This window comes from Manis javanica, chromosome 1 (assembly GCF_040802235.1).
Source record: "Manis javanica isolate MJ-LG chromosome 1, MJ_LKY, whole genome shotgun sequence".
Taxonomy (NCBI): Eukaryota; Metazoa; Chordata; class Mammalia; order Pholidota; family Manidae; genus Manis; species Manis javanica.
The window spans coordinates 89,202,134-89,224,587 of NC_133156.1; the positions used below are offsets into that span (position 1 = coordinate 89,202,134).

Genomic DNA, 22,454 nt, shown 5'->3' on the forward strand with positions numbered 1-22,454 from the left:
GTGTTGTGCTCCCTTTTTATAAAAGGATGAGTTATGTAATCTCTTTCTCACTCCTGCTCTCTTCCCCTCTCTTCTGTTTTCACCTCAGCTGCCAGGGAATTCAGATTTAAATTTCATGTTCTGTTGAGGTACTGTTCTTAACCTGCACTTTCTGATACAATCTCTTCACCCCTACATCATCTGGCTCTTGTACTTACAGGGCTGTTTTTAATGGTTCTATTATGTTTGGGTCTTTTATTGTGAAGACTTGAATACTTTTGTAAATTGACAGAACATAAGCTAGAAGTAAAGGAACAGGTTGGGCTTCCACTGACTGAGGTTTTACTATGCAACCAAGAGGTGGATAGGATTTTAAATGATCAAAGTTAAATCAGGTTCATTTTGGGAAGAAAATTTTCATTCAGGAAAAGCTTAATGCTAAAAATGCTGGGGGCAAGGGTAGGTGTGGGGAGGGCAGCGGAAATGGTCTCATAACACCCTCCTAAGCACCCCCTGCAGAAGGACACTAGAGCCTGGGTCAGGAAAATGATTCCACATAAAGATGGGCTATTAGCTTTTAATTACTCAATGAATTTTGGCCCAGTCATCTCTGTGGCCTTCCTGTCACCCTGTGAAGCAAGCATAGGGCAGGAACAACTGCCTCCTTTGTGGAGAAGGTCAAATCATTTGCCCTTGATGTCAGTCATCACCTATCCAGCTGAAAGTTTGGTAAGAAGTTTTTTTTTAAAAAGAAACACTGGAGGTGCCCCGTTGCGCAGTAGGTAGCGCGTCAGTCTCATAAAAGGAAACACTGGGATTCTTTATCTCCTGCTCAGGCACTAAATTCATTTGGAAACTCGCATATATGTGTCCTTGTTATACAGACAGAATGACAGGTGTCCCCAGCTGGCACACAGTTGGGACAGACAATTCTGTTCTTGCCCCACCACATGTGGCCCCCAAAAGCTGGAAGCAGGAGGAACATAAACTTACAGGCCCAGCATTCCGAGCCAAAACTACTCTGGAGATGCTCATGGGAAGGGGACCCAAGGAGGGTCTCCCCTCCGACAGCCTCAGCTAGGGTGGGGAGCAGGAAGTGCGCTCCCTACCTCGCTGTGGGTATTGAGTCTCACAGATTTGTCATTCCATACACAGCTTCTCTCCGCACAGCCCACACAGCTAATCCCTGTACTATATTTCTCTCAGTTTTCCCTCCTCCACCCACAGTTCTGCTGACTTCTCTCCACACAGGAGAGACAGAACAGCTGAGGAAACAGCCGCGCGGTGGAAAATTTTTGAAAGTGTTTTGAGCCCACCCAACCTGAGGAGAGCATTCAAAGAAAAACAGGAAAGGGAGAGTAGGAGCTCCCTCAGCCCCCACATGCAAGCCAGGGATTGTCACTCTCGCCTACCCCGAGTCCCCACAGGCGCTGACTGCTGGGACCAAGCCATGGTGCCCACACACCAAAATATGCAAAAGTACTTTCTGTGAGGATGTGGAATGGAGGCAATTGCTCGGCCATTTCAGACATTACGTCATGGACCTTGGGGGGCACAGCAGGCTCATTCCATTCATATGCCTATCATAAGTTCAGCAGTACCTTTGGTATTAAATTGGAATTACCTAAAGGCCATCATTCTGGGAGAATGAATGCAGCTCTGAATGTGGATGTGTTTCTGTTCTGTAAGGTAACCAGTGCCCTCCCTGTGTGTGTGTGTGTGTGTGTGTGTGTGTGTTCATATTACTTTTCCTTTTTTGCATTCTTTTCATTTCCTTTCAACTTCTCTTCCTGCTACTCCAAACCAGAGCTTTTAAGGTCGTCTGTCTTTTCAGGGATTGGGGGTGAGAAAGAGATGTGAACACATTTATTTCTTGGTTCTCTTTAGTTCTCCCTCTCTCCTTTGCTGGGTATTCTAGCCAGTTAGATGACTTGAAGTTGGCAAGGGAAAAAGGAGACTGACTAATCCCATCACTCATTTATTCATTCAACAGACCTTGATCGAATAGCTACACAAATAAGGTCCCCATCCTCAGCCAGTCAAATGGAGCCAAATCAAAAAGAAGTAATAGTTGATCCTCCTTCCTCTGCAGTGACTTCTGGATCAATTTTTGGATCTGATTAAGTATAGAGCTTTTGCATAGAACCAAAAACTTGTGTAAGGATTGTGTAACCAAGGGATAAGTAAGATTATAAGTGCCCTTCCCTATGAGTGATCCATTGAAAGGTTTCCACACACAGACTAGTCCTATCTCCTAATTGAGTATCCAAGCATTAAAATGAACTCATTCACCATTCTTTACTTTGTTGGCTCAGCTTATTTTTTTCCCATTTTGAATAAAGGATTACCCTCAAAGCTAGCCTAACTGTTTTTACTGGTGTCAGTACTATGTTTTAAATGCTAATTGGTATTTACCCATTCAAGTAACACATATTTATTGAGTAGCTACAATATGCCAGATATTGTCCTAAGCACTGAAGTTGCAAATTTACATAATGATCCCTTCATGGAGCCAACAAGAGAGTGGGATCACACAACTCTTGGCTTGCTATTCTTTCCAATACACAAAATAGCTTTGATTATGCACTGCTATGCAGAAAACCAAAGTGAAGAGTGTGGTTCTGATAGAATGGAAAAGTAGGGATTGTTTGCATTTGTTGACTACAGGTGATCAAGTTTGAGAGTCTCTGTTTACCAATTCTGCTCTAACTATCTACGGCTGACACTGTAGTGCTTGAGCAATATACATTATAGTTAAAACATTAGTTTTATAGAGTTTGGAACCATCAGACCCTGTAAGGAACATTTTAAAAATTGGTGGTAGGACTAAATGGTCAAAAAGCCTAAGACACATGGCCTCTCCTAAGGAAGAGAACGTTCCCTCCTTCCTGAACTCTTAAATCGGAGAAACAAAAGAGGTTACAAATGCCTTTTGCCAGTCCCAGACCTCTGAGATTAAGGATGAATTATTTTACAATCACTTGATGCCAGCCTCGGGTATAAGACATTGAGACCTCTTGTATTGATGAGATGGTTCTGACATGGGGTGTCAGCAACAGACTTAGCAGATGAATAGGGTACTGATTTGAGGCCAAAAAAATTGTGCTTGCTTCAAGAAATTATCTTTTGTCAGACTCAGCGAGGATCCAGAGGCTGGAGAATGATCCCAGGACAGTGAATTGGACATACCACTCCACCTCCTGGCACTAAGGGGTCTTTTAGCACCTAATTGGAAAACAGCTCCATCTCTAACACAGCTCCAAACTATCAACAAGGCTCTGCATGTGGAATTTCCTCTCACTTGTAAACTTGCTGGACTGTATCCATTCGATAACAAAGGATCCTTGTGTTGTTCCATAACTGCTATAAACTTCTTCTTACCCAGCCTCCAGATGCTCTTCTTTAACAAAAAAATAAAAACGAACCCACTGGCAAAATCTCAAATAGAATAAACTAATGACAAACCTTATGTTTTAATAAGCTCAACTTTTGTCTTAATGAAATTGGTGGATGGTCATTTTTTTCCCTACAAATGGAACTGACACTGGTTTCTTTGGCTTTGATAGGATATGTTTGGGACACATTGTTCATTGTTGATATCAGATGAACCTTTGTTTGTTTTGTTTTGTTTTGAGGGCCTTAGGATGGCCAGGGAATGAAAAACATTAATCAGTGGGGTTTGAATGTTACTTCATTCTCTCTTTAGACCTGTTTTTCATATGACAAGGGACATTAAGGACACACAATAATTCCCCGTTGTCAGGCTGTTGAGGTATACTAACTCAGTCTGTAATCACACCGGTTTTAGAACTGGGGGAAAGAATAAGACAGATCTGAGTTTGAATCCTGACTCCAAACTCTCACTCCATCAATTAATGCCTTGGCTACATGTAATCACCCTGAATCTCATTTAATAGAGAGTATTACCTCCCTTCCAGGACTGTTGAGGGAGTTAAATGCGATTTAGCACAGTTTCTGGCATTTTGAAGGCCCTCAGCTGATGCCATTTCCCCTTCTGTTCTCTCGCTTCCTTCTCCCTGTAGCCACATTTGTAAGATGATATCACAGTCCCCTCAGTGAGATGGCTACTAGGTTTGTGTTTCCAGATTTCTGCTGATTTAAGAATCCAACTGTGCTGAGATTATTTATGCAAATGCCAGCTGGAGACTGATGCCATAATAAGGATGAGTCATTTCAGAGCCTAGACTAACAGCCTGATCTGCCTCAGAAGGAACTAGGTCTTCCTCACTGATGGTAGAGAATGGTGGTAGAGATGGCTGGGGACCCGGGCTCCTGATCCAGTGTTCGAATAACGTCAAGGGTTCTTTGTAAAGAAGGTTCAGGACTCCCTTAACTGACATTAAACAGGAGTTAGCAGCTTAGACTTGAAAATCTAACAAATTGGGGTTGAATCCTTATTGGTACTCACTAGCTGAGTAGCCTCTCCAAGTGTCTATTTTCTCCGACTTCTTATGAATAAATAAGGTAGCATGCATAAAGCATTTAGGACAGTGACTGGCACATCATAAATACTCAATACAAGTCAGTTATAATCTCTCTGTTGTCTCTCTCTCTCTTCCCCCTTTCCCTCTCCCTTCCTTTTCCCCATCCTGATCAGAACTCACCTCTCCTCTATCTGCTGATTATTGAAGTCTGCCTTCCAGCAGTTGGTACATTAGTAATGGAGATGTTTTCTTGTACATTTACTATGTTCTCATTTCTGCTGAAATGCCTACATCCCACCCATACACACCCAACTCAACATTAATTCATTTTATTGATCATTATTTTGTGAAGCCTGTTTTCAGAAACTTGAAAGAAACTATAATTATTGCTCAGTTGTATGAAACCTCACAGTATAACTAAATAAATAGTTGTTGATTGGTCATGAAGACAGCCAGGAGCTTAAATAATACACTTTATTAAAAAGCTGTCTAATTTCATACCAGTATTTCTAAGTTCCATATCTTACCAAAATAGTTTATCCTGGTAAACTTAGTTAAAAAAAAAAGCCAGAAATGTCTCTATCAAAATACAAATATTAGTAATTATGATCTGAATATTCATTATGGAATGTGAAGTTGCCCTACTGCCATGGATTGGAGGTTAAGAAAACACCATCTCAGTAAATAAATTAACATTTATCAAATGCCCCCTGGATATACAGCCCTTTTTTGAAATGTTTTAGCTTCATAATTTTAGTGAGAGAGCTTCACATTTCTTTTTTTCTTGGAAAAATCTCCTTAGACTCTTCAGGCTCTTGGAGAGGCAGGTATGTCTCTGTGATAATATATATGTAATTACCTCCTTTGTATTACCAACATATCATGAAAACATTTAGATTTACATTATATACAAGCTCACAATTAGTTTACTGAGTCAGGTGGTATCTTTTCTGATATAACTACTAAAATGTACATAAAATATAGATAAATCCTGTCTAATGATTCAAGCTAAATATACATCATAAAATGTTCTCTTTTATTAAAATTTACATATATTTTTCTTACAGGGAGTTATTATGCTGTATTGTAGCCTGTGTTTTATTACAAACTTGGAATTCATTGATGCATAGTGAGAGTTGCAAATCAAGTCAACAACTTAATTTGCTCGGCAGGATTTTAGGAAGCTCTTCTCCCTCTGTGAGCAGAAGCTCAGAGGTTAGCTTAGGGCCTGGAGCTAGGTTCCTGGCACCCAGGGCTCTCCCTATGGAGAGGTGGGGTCTCTCTCTGTGGAGAGGGATCCTTACCTGAGGCCCTCGCCCTCTGGAGAGTGCTGTCTGCAGTACTCCAGAGTGTAGGTCTCAGGACCCTCTGGGTTGGCAGGCCGCCATCGGATGGTGGCTGTGTTCCAACACACAGTACAGTCCTCAGCTCGGATCACAGGTGTGGAGGGTGCTGCCAATAGAGAACCAAGTCAGCTGTGGAATAACAGATGCCAGCTCTGCTTCCCTGGTATACAGGGAAGAATACTGCATCATGATTTTATTTTAATTTTTTATTAAAAAGTACATTTTGGGGGAGTCTAAAATCCAAAAGATATAAAAATTACATAGTGAAAAATACCAACAGTATTCTTAAACAAACTGGGACAAATTGTTTTAAAATTCATATGGAACCACAAAAGACCCTGAATAGCCAAAGCAATTCTGAGAAGGAAGAATAAAGCAGGGGAATTATGCTCCCTGACTTCAAGTGCTACTACAAAGCCACAGTAATCAAGACAATTTGGTACTGGCACAAGAACAGACCCACAGACCAGTAGAACAGAAGAGAGAGTCCAGATATTAACCCAAACATATATGGTTAATTAATATATAATAAAGGAGCCATGGACATACAATGGGGAAATGACAACCTCTTCAATAGCTGGTGTTGGCAAAACTGGACAGCTACATGTAAGAGAATGAAACTGGATCATTGTCTAACCCCATACACAAAAGTAAATTCAAAATGGGTCAAAGACCTGAATCTAAGTCATGAAACCATAAAACTCTTAGAAAAAAACATAGGCAAAAATCTCTTGGACATAAACATGAGTGACTTCTTCATGAATATATCTCCCCGGGACAGTGAAACAAAAGCAAAAATGAATAAGTGGGACTACATCAAACTGAAAGCTTCTGTACAGCAAAGGATACCACCAATAGAACAAAAAGGCATTCTACAGTATGGGAGAATATATTCATAAATGACAGATCTGATAAAGGGTTGACATCCAAAATATATAAAGAGCTCACGCACCTCAACAAACAAAAAGCAAATAATCCAATTAAAAAATGGGCAGAGGAGCTGAACAGACAGTTCTCTAAAGAAGAAATTCAGATGGCCAACAGACACATGAAAAGGTGCTCCACATCGCTAGTTATCAGAGAAATGCAAATTAAAACCACAATGAGATATCACCACACCAGTAAGGATCACCACCATCCAAAAGACAAATAACAACAAATGTTGGTGAGGTTGTAGAGAAAGGGGAACCCTCCTACACTGCTGGTGGGAATGTAAACTAGTTCAACCATTGTGGAAAGCAGTATGGAGGTTACTCAAAAAGCTCAAAATTGAAATACCATTTGACCCAGGAATTCCACTCCTAGGAATTTACCCTAAGAACGCAGCAGCCCAGTTCGAAAAAGACAAATGCACCCCTATGTTTATCACAGCACTATTCACAATAGCCAAGAAATGGGAGCAACCTAAGTGTCCATTAGTAGATGAATGGATAAAGAAGATGTGGTACATATACACAATGGAATATTAGTCAGCCATAAGAAGAAAACAGATCTACCATTTGCAACAACATGGATGGAGCTAGAAGGTATTATGCTCAGGTACTATGAAATAAGGTATTATGAAAGGTATTATGAAATAAGCCAGGCAGAGAAAGACAAGTATCAAATGATTTCACTCATCTGTGGAGTATAAGAACAAAGGAAAAACTGAAGGAGCAAAACACTAGAAGACTCCCAGAACCCAAGAATGGACTAACAGTTACCAAAGGGAAAAGGACTGGGGAGGATGGGTGGAAAGAGAAGGGTAAGGGGGGGATAAAAGAAAGGGGACATTTTGATTAGCATGTATAATGTGGGGGGGGCACGGGGAGGGCTGTACAACACAGAGAAGACAAGTAGTGATTCTACAACATCTTAATGCTGATGGACAATGACTTCAATGAGGAATGTGGGGGGAACATGGTGATGGGGGGAGTCTAGTAAACATAATATTCCTAATGTAATTGTAGAGTAATGATAACCCCCCAAAAATATGAAAAATAATTACACAGTGAAAAATCTCCCTCCCACCCCTGCTTTCTAAATGTTCAGTTTTCATCCATCTCAAGATAGCCTCTAATATTGACTTTCTATAAATCTGACCAGAGTTTCTTAATACATACACAAGCAAGCAAAAATAAAGATTCATGACCCCTCTCCCTTTATACAAAAGTTAGCTGTGATCTTGCTTTCAGTAGGTATTCAGTACATATTTGATCTAAAAGGCAAGAAGAAAGGATAAAACAGTCATTCTTTTCCCCCTGAGGTAGTTAAAATTACCTTCAAGAAAATGCACACTTGGCTTATGCCACACCTGCTTTAGCCTCCTGTGAAAAAGCTCCACCATGGGAATGCATTCCCAGGGGAATACCTTTGCTGAAAAACTCCTGGGCTCCTAGCACCCAAGCTTCTTGCCAGAGCAAACGTGGCCACCATACACTAACCTTTCTCACCTCATGTCTTTCTTCTCCTTGTTCTGAGGTCGAAGAAATAATACCACAATTCATATAGTGTCCTGCACACTCCATATGTTTCTTACCTTGATGCTTCTGTTCACACGTCTTCTTCAAGTGGAATGTGCTGTTTTAACACATTACTTCTTTAAAGGACTTCATTCAGACATCTGTTCTAAGAAGCCATTCCTGATCCTGTCCCTGCTCCAGGCTCTCTTAGATACCCCTCTGGACTGTTCTCATAATAATTTGTGCATAACTGGATCATGGCCCTTAACCACAAACTTTTTATGACCTTCTGTTTTCTATCCCCAACACTTGACTACAAACTTCTTAAGAACAGAAACTCAATCTTATTCATCATTGTATACTCAGCACTGCACAACACCCAGCATACAATAGGTGCTTAATAAATGCTTATTTATTTATCTTAATAGTCTGTGAAGAACTGAATATTACCTCTCAACACCCCCTTAACATCTTCTTACCTGTTCTAAAAACTGCCCTTTCACTGGGCAGGCTACATCCGGTGAAGTTCACAGCCATTACCCATATTTGATAGCATCGGTCAGGTTCCAAATCTTCAAAAATACAGTAGCTTTCTTTCACTGTCAGTCTGTATTCTTCTACCAGCTCTAGCATAAAACATAATAATAAGCTCTTGCAAAGTTAACTGAAGTTATAGTTGTTGGAAAAATTGGTTTATGATTTTTTCAGTAGAAAACCAGACTGATAAATTTAGAGATATCATTATGTGATAGCTAGCACTTAGAATAACACAAGAAAGCAATAGCATGCTGAAAAGAGATATTTAGTAAGTAAACACTTATCAGAATATAGTAGCATATTAGTAAGATTCTGAGCTTCACACACCACAATTAAAGTAACTTATTTTAATAGCAAATATTAAAATTGCAGAGTTTATGTTAGTTTAAATTGATTTCTCAAGAGAATTTTTAAGAAGTAATGCCAATATTTCAGGAGAGTATGTGATAAAATAAGAACAATCCCCATATTTTCTAAACTTATGATGTTATAAAGCATCCTTACAGATTAGTAAATCATTTTAGTATTCTGTATGATTTTCAAAGTTTCAAATCCTGGTTTCTTCTCATGAATTCCAGAATTCTTTCAACTAGAGAGTTCCACAATTTATAAATACTTAACTAACTTTAATAGGTCATAAACCATTCTAAGAAGCAATTAATTCAGTCAAGACATTTCCTAAAATTTCTTAAGTTATTTTACTTCCAATATTTTAGTAGTAAACATTACTTAAAACCATTCTAAATACCTGTCCCTTTGTGTCAATCTGATTAGTCTTACTGAAATTTGCTCTCCTTAAAAAAACTATTTTCTAAATTAGCCTATGGTAATTTCAGTTTATCTTCCTGTATTACTCTTGAAATACACATTTTCAAAGCTTTTGCAGTTAAGAAACCCAGATGTTTCCTTTTAAAGGAAATTTAGAAACTCTTCAACCTAGCACATTTCTTCAATTGCATCTCCTTGCCTCAATGAGCTATATCATCCAGATAGAAAGTTTGACTTAAAGAATGTCATAAGGACTGAAAAACATGTCCCCCACAGTCTAGAAATTGTGACTGTAGTTTCCAGAGGAATCATCCTTTAAGGTTAGGTCCTGATACACCAGCACTCCTTATAACGATGCACATAACATGTGATAGAGACCTTACACACAGCATGATATCACAGGATAGAAAATCAGGTTAGCTCAGTGGTATCAGCAGAGGTAAGGCATTGAATGAATAGACACAGGACAGGTAAGTGTTTAGGGGATAAAGATGTAACACAATTAAGAAAAGTACTCCAGGCAATAACTTGTTGTTAAGAGGAGTCTTGGTGAGCCATGAATTTCATGATATAGTTGGCTATAGAGGGAGAGGAGTGTGGTGTAACAAAACAAACACAGAGACAAGCAAATAAAAACATAAGCTTTGGAGTCTGAAAGATCTGTGTGTGAATCCTGCCCCAGTCATGTACAAATTATCTGGCTTTGGGCAAATTACTTAACCTCAATCAGTTTTCTCATTTGCAAATGAGGATATTAGCACTTATCTTGTAACACTGTGACAGGTATATGGTCCCCCAATTGACCCCCAATAAAACAGGGGTCCTTACAAACTTAGCCAACTTTACACTTTGCCTATGGTTATTTTTTCTTCCTCTTTTTTCCTAATTTAAATAAGTGTCATATGACATCTCAAAAGGCTTAAATATTGGTAACAGTGAAATATATTACAATTCATTCCTAATTACAAATTGGGCTCCTGAGTTTTGTAATAGCATGTCAATCCTGTCACATGTTTATCTGGTTTCTAAAATATATGGGTCTGTCTTCAACAGGCAATACTGAATGCCAGCACACCCAGCTCTGATTTATCAGGAAGTCCAACCTCATACTGACTGGTTTCCAAGTCCTACTGAACAGAGAGATTTACAGAGGCTCAACTATAAGATATGTCACACATTTACCCTACTAAGCACTTCCACTTCTATCTGCTCATTTATTTGGGACAACAGAAGACTATACCATGTCTAGGCCCATGCCTTGAGAATTATGAACCTGAATTAATCTTAATGGTCTATTTGTACTTTTTATCAAAGATGGATCTGAGAAAATGCCAACCATGTGACATACTATGGTGCCTTTGCATTAAAATTATTGTGGTAAACACTGTCCTATATACAGTTCATTTCTCCTCTACAAAGTGGCACACATTTCACTTGTCTTTTAGACTTGAATACTGTTTCAAACTTTGTTCTCCCTGAAATGTTGGCATGTTACCTCCTTTCTGAAAATGAGGAACACTTAATTGCTGCTGTTATCCTGAGAGGTCAAAGCCAAATCTGAATCTCAATTATGATATTCATGTTCACCATTATGATGGTATTTATGCATTTTAGTTTTCCTGATCCTGATTTCCAAATTTTGCTTATATGTTATTTCATTATGTGTTTGTTGTTTTGTTGTCATTTTTATTAGTGGCTATACATGTTCTGTGGAGAGTCATAATATATATGTGTTTAAATACTTCATATTAAGATAGAAATGTACCCATGCATCTGTATTTGTATTAACGGTCCTACCATTGACTTCTTGGTCATCTTGTGGCTCCTCCATGCAGTAAACCTGGAATGAGTCAATGATATCTTCCTTGTTCATGCTCCAGTAAACTGCAATTGTTGTGCTGGTGGCAGAATTTGGTTCCTGAGGTTCTAATCTTGGAGGTTGTGGAACTGAAATATAAGAAAGATTTATTATAACTCATGCTGTTTTTTATTGATTCTTTTTATTTTTGCAAAAGTCACTTATGCTTGTTGAAAAAAATTCAAACAATTCAGAAATACATGGAGTAAAAGGATGGCTAACTTGTTCTCAACACCCAGCAGCCCCAAAGATACTCATTAGAGGCAAGTACTGTCACAGTTGAGTGTGTATCCCTCCAAAATGTTTTCAATGCATTTGTATATGTGCACATGTAATAAACAAAAATGGATCCCCAAATGGGATCTTCTGTAGTCCTTTACAGAGAGTAATAAACTTATAAAGGTTAGAGGATGCATCAAATGATTTGGTTTTCCTACAAAACAAACACTTGAGCTGCTTTGTTAGATAACCAGTGTTGTGTCCTCCTACATAAATGAAACCCTTTTTAGATATAGCTGCTATATCATCAAAACTGAAAGAGGCTTGCATGAATAAAATATCAAACACACTTTCTGAATCTATCCCATTTCCTCTTTCCAATATGACTATACCTACAAATTTTTAAAGAGATTAAACCAAATGCAAGAATTATATAGGTGAAAAAGTACCCTATTAACTGATTCAAATGTCTAGTATAAGTCTATTATGAATTTTAACAACATTCTCAAGTGTTTTACTACAGATTTTAAAAGTTTATAATTATACATATTGAACATTAATGATATATACACCACCATAAATGAAGCTCCTAGGCTAATTCTCCTCTAAAATTTTTGAGATAAAAAAAGCATTGAACATATTTTACAAATTAGAGGAAAAGGTTATTCCCATAGTTGGAAAGATGTCATGATTTTAAATCTATCTTTGTGGTTATTTCTTCTAGTGAACAATTTCCTGAGAGATAAGCTTACTGAGATAACATGGGCCAAAGTTTATGAGATTACTTTATTAAAAGTCAACACTGAAAGAAAAGAATACAAAGGTTAAGACATAATACCCATTCTCCTTAAAATTTTCCAAAAAACAGAAGAGGAAGGAATACTTCCAAACTCATTCTATGAAGCCAGCATCACTCTAATACCAAAACCAGGCAAAGACACCACAAAAAAAAGGAAACTACAGACCAATATCCCTAATAAACATAGATGCAAAAATACTCAACAAAATATTAGCAAACCAAATTCAAAAATGCATCAAGAGGATCATACACCATGATCAAGTGGGATTCATTCAAGGGATGCAAGGATGGTACAACATTTGAAAATCCACCAACATCATCCACCACATCAACAAAAAGAAGGACAAAAATCGCATGATCATCTCCATAGATGCTGAAAAAGCATTTGACAAAATTCAACATCTATTCATAATAAAAACTCTCAACAAAATAGGTATAGAGGGCAAGTACTTCAACATAATAAAGGCTATATATGACAAACCCACAGCCAACATCATACTTACCAGTGAGAAGCTGAAAGCTCTTCCTCTAAGATCAGAAACAAGACAAGGATGCCCACTCTCCTTGCTTTTATTCAACATAGTACTGGAGGTCCTAGCCACGGCAATCAGACAACACAAAGAAATAAAAGGCACCCAGATTGGCAAGAAAGAAGCCAAACTGTCACTGTTTGTAGATGACATGATATTGTACATAAAGTACCCTAAAGAATCCACTCCAAAACTACTAGAACTAATATCTGAATTTAGCAAAGTTGCAGGATACAAAATTAATGCACAGAAATCTGTTGCATTCCTATACACTAATGATGAATTAGCAGAAAGAGAAATCAGGAAAACAATTCCATTCACAATTGCATCAAAAAGAATAAAATACCTAGGAATAAACCTAACCAAGAAAGTCAAAGACCTATACTCTGAAAACTAAAAGACATTCTTAAGAGAAATTAAAGAGGACACTAACAAATGGAAATTCATCCCATGCTCTTGGGTAGGAAGAATTAATATTGTCAAAATGGCCATCCTGCCTAAAGCAATCTACAGATTTAATGCAATCCCTATCAAGTTACTGACAGCATTCTTCAATGAATTGGAACAAATAGTTCTAAAATTCATATGGAACCACAAAAGACCCCGAATAGCCAAAGCAATCCTGAGAAGGAAGAATAAAGCAGGGGGAATCTTGCTTCCCAACTACAAGCTCTACTACAAAGCCACAGTAATCAAGACAATTTGGTACTGACACAAGAACAGACCCACAGACCAGTGGAAGAGAATAGAGAATCCAGATATTAACCCAAGCATATGTGGTCAATTAATATATGATAAAGGAGCCATAGATATACAGTGGGGAAATGACAGCCTCTTCAACAGCTGATGTTGGCAAAACTGGACAGCTACATGTAAGAGAATGAAACTGGATTACGGTCTAACCCCATACACAAAAGTAAACTCAAAATGGATCAAAGACCTGAATGTAAGTCATGACACCATAAAACTCTTAGAAGAAAACATAGGCAAAACTCTCTTGAATATAAACATGAGCGACTTCTTCATGAATATATCTCCATGGTGAAGGGAAACAAAAGCAAAAATGAAAAAGTCAGACTATATCAAAATAAAAAGCTTCTGTACAGCAAAGGACATCATCAGTAGAACAAAAAGGCACCCTACAGTATGGGAGAAATATATTCATAAATGACATCTCCAATAAGGGGTTGACATCCAAAATATATAAAGAGCTCACAGACCTCAACAAACAAAAAACAAATAATCCAATTAAAATATGTGCAGAGGATCTGAATAGACACTTCTCCAAAGAAGAAATTCAGATGGCAAACAGGCACATGAAAAGATGCTCCACATTGCTAATCATCAGAGAAATGCAAATTAAAACCACAATGAGATATCACCTCACACCAGTAAGGATGGCCACCATCCAAAAGACAAGCAACAACAAATGTTGGCGAGGATGTGGAGAAAGGGGAATCCTCCTACACTGATGGTGGGAATGTAAATTAGTTCAACCATTGTAGAAAGCAGTATGGAGGTTCCTCAGAAAGCTCAAAATAGAAATACATTTGACCCAGGAATTCTACTCCTAGGAATGTACCCTAAGAATGCAGGAGCCTAGTTTGAAAAAGACAAATGCACCCCTATGTTTATCACAGCACTATTTACAATAGCCAAGATGTGGAAGCAACCTAAGTGTCCATCAGTAGATGAATGGATAAAGAAGATGTGGTACATATACACAATAGAATATTATTCAGCCAAAAGAAGAAAACAAATTCTACCATTTGCAACAACATAAATGGAGCTAGAGGGTATTTTGCTCAGTGAAATAAGCCAGGTGGAGAAAAACAAGTACCAAATGATTTTACTCATCTGTGGAGTATAAGAACAAAGAAAAAACTGAAGGAACAAAACAGCAGCAGACTCACAGAACCCAAGAATGGACTAACAGTTACCAAAGGGAAAGGGACTGGGGAGAATGGGTGGGAAGGAAGGGAGAAAGGGAATAAGGGGCATTACGATTAGCACACATAATGTAGGCAGGGGGCACAGGGAAGACAGTATAGCACAGAGAAGACAAGTAGTGACTCTATAGCATCTTACTATGCTGATGGACAGTGAGGGTAATGTGGTATGTGGTGGAGACTTGATAATGGGGGAAATCTAGTAACCACAATGTTGCTCATGTAAATGTAGATTAATGATACCAAAAGAAAAAAAAAAATACAAAGGTTAGATCAACAAGAAAGTAAAAATAAAAAAAAATGGGTCTAAAGAATAAACAAAAAGAAATAAATTGAACAGATACAATAAAGAGGTAAAGAGCTGAGTAACTACACAGTTATGACAAATAAGAAGCAGGATGGTCAAGTTCATGGGCTTTAGAGAAGAGAGGTTGACCAGAACTCCCACTAACTAGCTGTGCCATCTTAGCCTCAGTTTTCCCACCTTTACAATATGAAAACAATAATAATACCATTTCCTCCCAGAGTTGTTGTAAGAAGCAAGATAATGTATACTAAGTGCTTAGTAGTATTTGACACATAACCTGTGGTAATGTTCAGGGGACAAACTGGCCTTGGCAGAAGCACATAAAATGGAGAGAAGGGGACAGGATGCCCCTGAAGATGGGAGTTGAACTAGGGATTCATCACCTAGTAAATCACAGAGAGACTACAGAGGTAAGACATGCTGAGCAGGCTGCTACTAAGGCAGTAAGTCTGCCTGTCAGAGTACCTCTTCAAGGACTGATGATTCAGAGATCCTTATACTATCTTTGACTTTTCTATTTGTTTTCCTATTAGGAAATCAGTGTCACATTATAACGGAGTCCATCCAGATAAATGTAGTTCGGTAAATTTTCACGTTGCCCAGGTTTATGGAAAACCAAAGCACAGTGCTTCAACTATTAGTTATATTTGAAACAGTGTTGGAGAATTCCTTGAGGCATAAGCAATGAAAACCTCCCTTTTTTCCTGTAAATTATACACTGAGCTATATCTGCTTTCTAAAAATGGTAACATCTTTTCAAAAATATCTCTCCTCAGGTAGCTTGACAAACTTGAAAACCAATAACTGACCCCAAAAAATCAATACATTTTAAGGAAGAAGTACTTTCAGGGAATTAAGCAAACCATGCAGGCTAGGAATAATTTTGCACCTCATGTGTTCCTTTCCCAAAAAACATAAAAGTTAAAACTTCTCTCAAAAACACGAAACTCTTTAACTTTTCTAAGTATTCTAAAATTAAAAATGGAATAAGAATATTCCATATATGTAAACTGATAAAAATGGTTGGATTTACAATTCCTATGTGGCAGAAGAACATCAGAGAGCCAGGCTGTGTATGTTGACTCTGTTTACACTGCCGTAGTAATACACGTGAATAGGAGTAAGACAAAAAATATAAAATGGGATTTGAAGGGTGTTTTGCCAGAGGCTAAGGAATTGGATAGAGGTATCACCCCATGGATTCCCTCTGCCTGATTGTGCCCACAAAGAGCTGTTACATTTGGGAAGCTAAGTGTTAGATTAACTTGAACTTCAGGATGTGGGCAGATACACATTTCCACTCAACCTAGCTTTCAAAAAAATACCCCTGAGAGCAGCAGTGTACAGTAGCCAAAGGCGGAAGAACCCAAGTGTACATGGAGGATGAATGGGTAAGCAAAATGTGGCATAGATGTACAACAGAATATCATTCAGCCTTAAAAAGGAAGGGCATTCTGACATGTTACAACATGGACGAACCTTGAGGGTGTTATGCTAAGTAAAATAAGCCAGTCACAAAAAGATTAATACTGTATGACTCCACTTATACAAGGTACCTAGAGCAGTTAAATTCCTAGAGACAGGAAGTGGGATGGAGGTTGCCAGGGGCTGTGGTGTGGGAGGAATGGGAAGCTAAGATTTAATAGGTAACAGAGTTTCAGTTTTGCAAGATGAAAAGAATTCTGGAGATGGATAGTGGTGATGGTTGTACAGTGGTGGGAATATACTTGGTACCACTTCAAAGTGATTAAGATGGTAAATTTTCTGTTATATCTATTTACCACAATTAAAACTTTTACCACCCTGAGGGCCAGAGTCAAGGGAGCCTTGGATATCAGTAATCTATGGACACCCCTCCTTTCACAGCAATGCACCCCACCTCTTTGGTGTAGAGCAGTGGTTCAAGTGCAGAGACTGAGAACCAGAGCATATAATGAATCCCTTAAAAGTAAAATATCTACTCTGTTAATCAGAATTTTTTAGTTTGCAATCACTGCTCTATTTAAATGCCTCTTAAAGACCTTACAAGAAAACACCCTTTTTGTTTTGAGACATTTCTACAGGAAATCCATTAGGATAAATGAGTGAATTTTTCACTTGATAAAGGGTTGGTGGGTGTTTTTTGGGGGTTGGGTGGGGAGGGTGTTAGAGACACAGTTGCCTTTTACTAGTTACTAAGTAAAACTCTTCTACAGGAATGAAAGTTAATTGTCTATGTAAAAACAGCAGCTGTCTTTAAGGTGGTTTTGAAAGAATACAGCATGTTTTAAGGGGGATTTCTGGGTACACTTTACAGTAAGTAAAACTTGGTAACTTCACTGAAACACAGCAGCTTTGAGAAATCTGAGTAAGTTTCATTGTCTTGTTGTTTAAATAGCGCATTAAAAAATATTTTGAAGAGCCGGCAGGATGCTTCTGACAGCTGAGTGGGAGGCTACAGGGCATGAGGCAGAGCTATTAGTTCTCTAAATTAATCTGTTTAGCTTGAAAGAAGAACTCAATTGAAGAGGGGAAAACCACTTGTCAGGAAAAAGCCATTCAACAAATATGAAAATATTTTATTTATTTTTCCTTTTGTACCTGGATACTGGCATGAGGTAAAGAATCTCTAGAAGAGAGGAAGAGAAATCCTATTCTACAAAGAAAAAAAGAGGAGATTCTTTAGTTCCATTGTTACTTCCTCCCACGTCCTCAGAATCCCAGGACAGTCACAAAGGTTCAAATGGAAATGCAGTTTTATAATGGAAATGGTATGCTAGTCTCAGGCTTTGTTTCAGCACCCAGCTTTAAATGTCTACAACTAAGATTTTTCTTTCTCCAGTTATATTTCCTTACATTCAAAAGCTTTACAAAACAAACAAGGGAAAACTGCCAAATTTCATCAACATAATTCATGTTAGAATTCCTACCAGCCGCTTGTTTTAACATCCGGTCACTTCTTGCTGAGCTGTCATCATAATGTTCAAAAAGTGAAAATGCAGCAGGCATTTTCTCTAAAGAAGCAGTACTCTCCATTGCAGAAAGCAACCTATCAGGAGAAAATGTTTTTATATGTCAAAAAATCATTAACATACAGAATGAAAGCTTAAAACCATTGTTCAAAATAAAGTTGTGGTTGGTTTTGTGAGGGACTGTATCTAAAAAGGATATATACAGTTTTGAAGTCTAGAAATAAATATTTATCCTTAGGATTCTTTGGTGTAACTGCTTATATTAGAAATTCCATTCCCATATCTTTAAACCTGAATAGAGTCCATCAGATTATACAGTCTTAATTTTGCATTTTTAAAGTTATTCCTAAAAATTACTATATTTTAATGACACTTTTGGTTATTTCCTAAAGAGTTTAAAGGTTCAGAATCTGTCTGGAAATTCATACACTCTGTGATGGCCTGGTCATTCTCAGTCTTCACTATTATGCTTCTAGTCATTTAATTTTTCAAAAAATATGTTCACCTATTATGTGCCAGGCACTGTTCTGAAAACTGGGGATATAGCAGTGAAGAAGGATAAAGCCTATACATTCTTAAAAGACCATCAAGCTAGGTTGTAAAATATTAAAGCCAGCTTTAATATACTCAGACATTCTTAAAAGGATTGCCAACAAATACTAAATCTAACCACTTGAATCCAGGTGAAATCTGGGCTTTTAAAAAAAAACAGTTGATTTCAAAGAGGGAAATTGGCAAGGAGGTGTTGCCAAAGCATTTATCTTCAGCATGAGGGTCCTAGAATATGGTTAGTTCTCTGTGCACCTTGCTCACAGGGCACTGAGTCATCTTCCAGCAGCAAGCCATCCTTGAGGAACTCCATAAGCTACATTATCATGGACTTTTCAGTTTGGGCACTTCTAGGCCCTTGCACTTGCTGTTGGAACTTCTTTTCCTCAGAACTTGTACAGCTTCTTCCTCACTTAATTTAGGTGTCTGTTCCGCTGTCAGCACCTCAGAGAGGCCAGCCCTGAGTATGCTGACAGCACTGTCCTTCCATCCCTTACTCTGCTGTGTTTTACTTCCTCAAACCCACCATCACCCATTTGTTTTATCTTTCTACTTCACCAGGACATAATCTACATGGAGGAAATCACTTGGTTTGTTCACTACTGTCTTGTAATGTGTTGCTTGGCACATAGCAGGCATTTAATAAATATATTTGAATAAATAGAGGACAGTTTCTCTTGGGTGAGAATATCAGGATTTCAGGTCTGGTCAATTTTTTATCAGTGTAAGGGAAAAAGATAATAAAACACAACTGAAATACTTAAACATTTTCCACTATGCTTACTGGTGTTAGGAATAATAAAATTCCCTATCATCTGATTTAGGGGAGAAGGTTTCAGTAGGGGCTTCAAAGAGAAGGTGATGGTGGGGCTGAGTCTTAAAGAATGAGTAGGAGTTTCCTGGGCAGACAAGGGAGTAAGGGTGTTGTGGATAGAAAAGCATGAATCAAGGCCTGGAGTTGTAAAAAAATACGGCACATTCAAGGGTCAGAGGGGCCATGGACTACCTTGAGAACTGGGAAATGGATTTCATCATCTGTTGAGATGAAATCGAAAGGTGGGTTTATGACTTGACCGTGAAGAGCCTTTCATAGCCACCAAGAGTTTCCATTTTATCTTTTGAGGCAGGGAGAGCCACAGAAGTTGTTCGCACAAAGGAAGTTCAGAAGAATACCCTGGAACAAGTCTGAGGAAGGATCAGAGCAAGCAGACTAGAAAAGGAGTAAGGTCGGTCAGGAAGACCCCACAGGCTTGAGGTGAGGGAGACAGCAGGAGCCTAAATTAAGGCTTTGGGATGCTGACTGGAAATGATGGACTCCAGATGAACAAACAGTGATGACCAGTGCATATACTAAACCCACTCAGTCCCCACAGATTCACTGACTGAATGGGAGAATTTTTGTAGCACAAAAGCTCTGGTTGTAGACACCACAAGTTAAATGTTTTAATTCTTCCTTTTGCATTGACCTGTTCAATTTTAACATCAGCATATGAAAGGATAAGTGGGCATCATTTTCTGAGCAGGTCCTACAATTATTGTGATTCTCTTCCTTTTTCATTATTATAACAGAAAAGAGCAAAATAGAGGGGGGAAAATGTATCCTCTTAACAGAACAGCATTTTCTAAGCAAATAAAGGCATGGTATTTTTCAAAATATGCAAATTTTTAGTCTAAATATGCTTGACAGCATTCCTTAATTTAAGCATTTTCAGTGCCAAGAAAAATCATTTAATATACAAGCACTGCCTTTAGAGATAATATGAAGGGAGGAAGGAGAAGCAGCAAGGTGAGAAAAAAAAACCTAGATAATTAGCACTTCTCATAGAAAGGAACACCAAATACGTTGAGACATGGAGGCAGAGTTGTCTTGAGGACATGAAGTCTTCTTTTTAGAGAAGCAATCAAGCTTCATCACATGTGCACACACATGCATGTTTACTGGAGCTTTCTTTAATTGCTTATATTTCTTCACCAAATCCCAAATTCTGTTGTCTTTTTTCCTTACAGGAAAATAATGGTTATCCCAAAGGTACCCTCCTTTAGGAGACATGCAGCATTAGCAAAGATTAATTCCTTACCAATTGGAAACTGAAACCAAATCAATTAAATGACACAGGTGAACAAGTTCAAGAATGAAACCAAAGAAATGGTATTTGGAATGAAATGGATGTCAATTCATATTAGCAAGCTAATATTCCAAAGTAAGTAAAAATGTACTAAAGCATTTTTTAAGGTAAAAGCATTTGCAAATAGTCATTCACCAAATTTTCCTGCCAGTAAGTATCTTCCATGTGTGGATGAAATATAAATAGGCAGATACTCATCTATACTGTCCAATGTATATGGAAGAGCACTATAAATCCATATTTTTTTTATAAAAATAAATATTGATAGTATTTAGAAGAAATACATAAAATTTTAAATATATAGGAGACTGGAGCAAAGCCTGGGTATCAGTTCCCAGGCCTGCCTGGTGTGCTTCAGACTCTAGTGTGAGAATTGGTAAGCATGCAGATGCCTTGTCCCACCCTGAATTCTCATGTAGTGGATCTGGTGTGGTGCTCTAGAAGCTTTGGTTTAACAAACTGCACAGGTAATTCAGGCATGGCCAGTATGGGGAACCACTGGGCCAGAGGACAGATTGTATAAACTAGTGGTTCTCAAGACTGGTTGTATATTAAAATCATTTAGGAAGCTTTAAAAATGCCAAGGCCACCTCCAGACCATTTAAGCCAAAATCTCAGGAGGTAAGAGTCAGGCATCACCATTTTTTAAAGCTCCCTAGGTAATTCTATTTATAGCAGAGCCACTGTAATAAAACCCTTATTGATTAATGCCAGTATTAATACACAAATTATTTCCTTAAAACATACTGGCAAAATTCTGTTGAATAGACTCTTAAAAAGGTAAACAGGATTCATCTGTGCAACTTTCATCATCTAAAAAAGTCAGGTTTCTAATCCAAACTCAGTTTTCTATAATACATCACAAATAAAAATTTCTGGTTTTACTTTATGCTGTTTCACTATTTGGCACTGAAGTAAATTGAGGATAATATTTATGATTTTAGAAATTACATTAAATGGGGTAAAACTGATAGAAACATTAAATTCAACCAGAAAGACCTCAGGTCTTGCTCTGAGGCAAAAGGGAAAATGTGTCAGATCAGTTTGAGCATTTCAACATTAAATGTTCCAAAATATAAACATAGACCTGATGTAGTTAGTTTTTATAAACATTTCCTGGTTTCTTATGGAGTGTTTTGCCTTTTAAAAGAATGAAGAGTTTCTCTTAGATTAAGTGTTAAAAATAACAACAAAACCAAAACAAAATCAAAAGAGGATGATTCATTTAGGTTAGTTAAGCAGAAAGAGAAGATAAAAGCATGCTTGTCTTTTGAACAGAAAATGAGAGAACATTCCACTAAGATTATGTAAGTCATAAAATTACTCAAAGCAGATATGAATGACTTTTCCAGATATTCATATTTAACCAATAAGTCAAAGTATCTACAAAATGTTCTGTATGCAGTGACATGAAAGATGGTCTAGATTAGGTTGAAAATCCAGAATACATGTCAAGGAAGCAGTTAAAAATCTAAATTATGATAATTGTTATTTAACTAAAGCACATGCAATTTTCTTTCAGAGCTATCATTTAGCTTTTAAAAGCACTGTGTTTAAAAGTGAAAATCCAATAGCTCACTAAATGTACTTTTTAACTGGCAGCTCATTTAACATAAAGCATCAAAATATAAAAAATAAAGCATACAGTCA

The 22,454-nt window shown here is 37.7% G+C and overlaps 1 protein-coding gene across 3 annotated transcripts in view; it reads right to left on the reverse strand.

Moving 5' to 3' along the window:
• Positions 1-22,454, reverse strand: part of CMYA5 (cardiomyopathy associated 5) — a 101,322-nt gene that overhangs the window by 17,162 nt on the left and 61,706 nt on the right. For 2 of the 3 annotated variants that reach the window (XR_012130398.1, XM_036999990.2), the window contains exons 6-9: positions 18,088-18,206; positions 11,314-11,463; positions 8,691-8,837; positions 5,729-5,876 (exon numbers count right to left, since the gene is read on the reverse strand). Coding sequence is in view for 1 of the 3 variants with exons in the window: in XM_036999990.2 (XP_036855885.2) it covers positions 5,729-5,876; positions 8,691-8,837; positions 11,314-11,463; positions 18,088-18,206 (564 nt within the window). In the remaining 2 variants the exon portion in view is untranslated. Of the gene's footprint in view, positions 1-5,728; positions 5,877-8,690; positions 8,838-11,313; positions 11,464-18,087; positions 18,207-22,454 lie in introns of those variants that run through there. The other variant, XR_012130403.1, reaches the window with a different exon arrangement.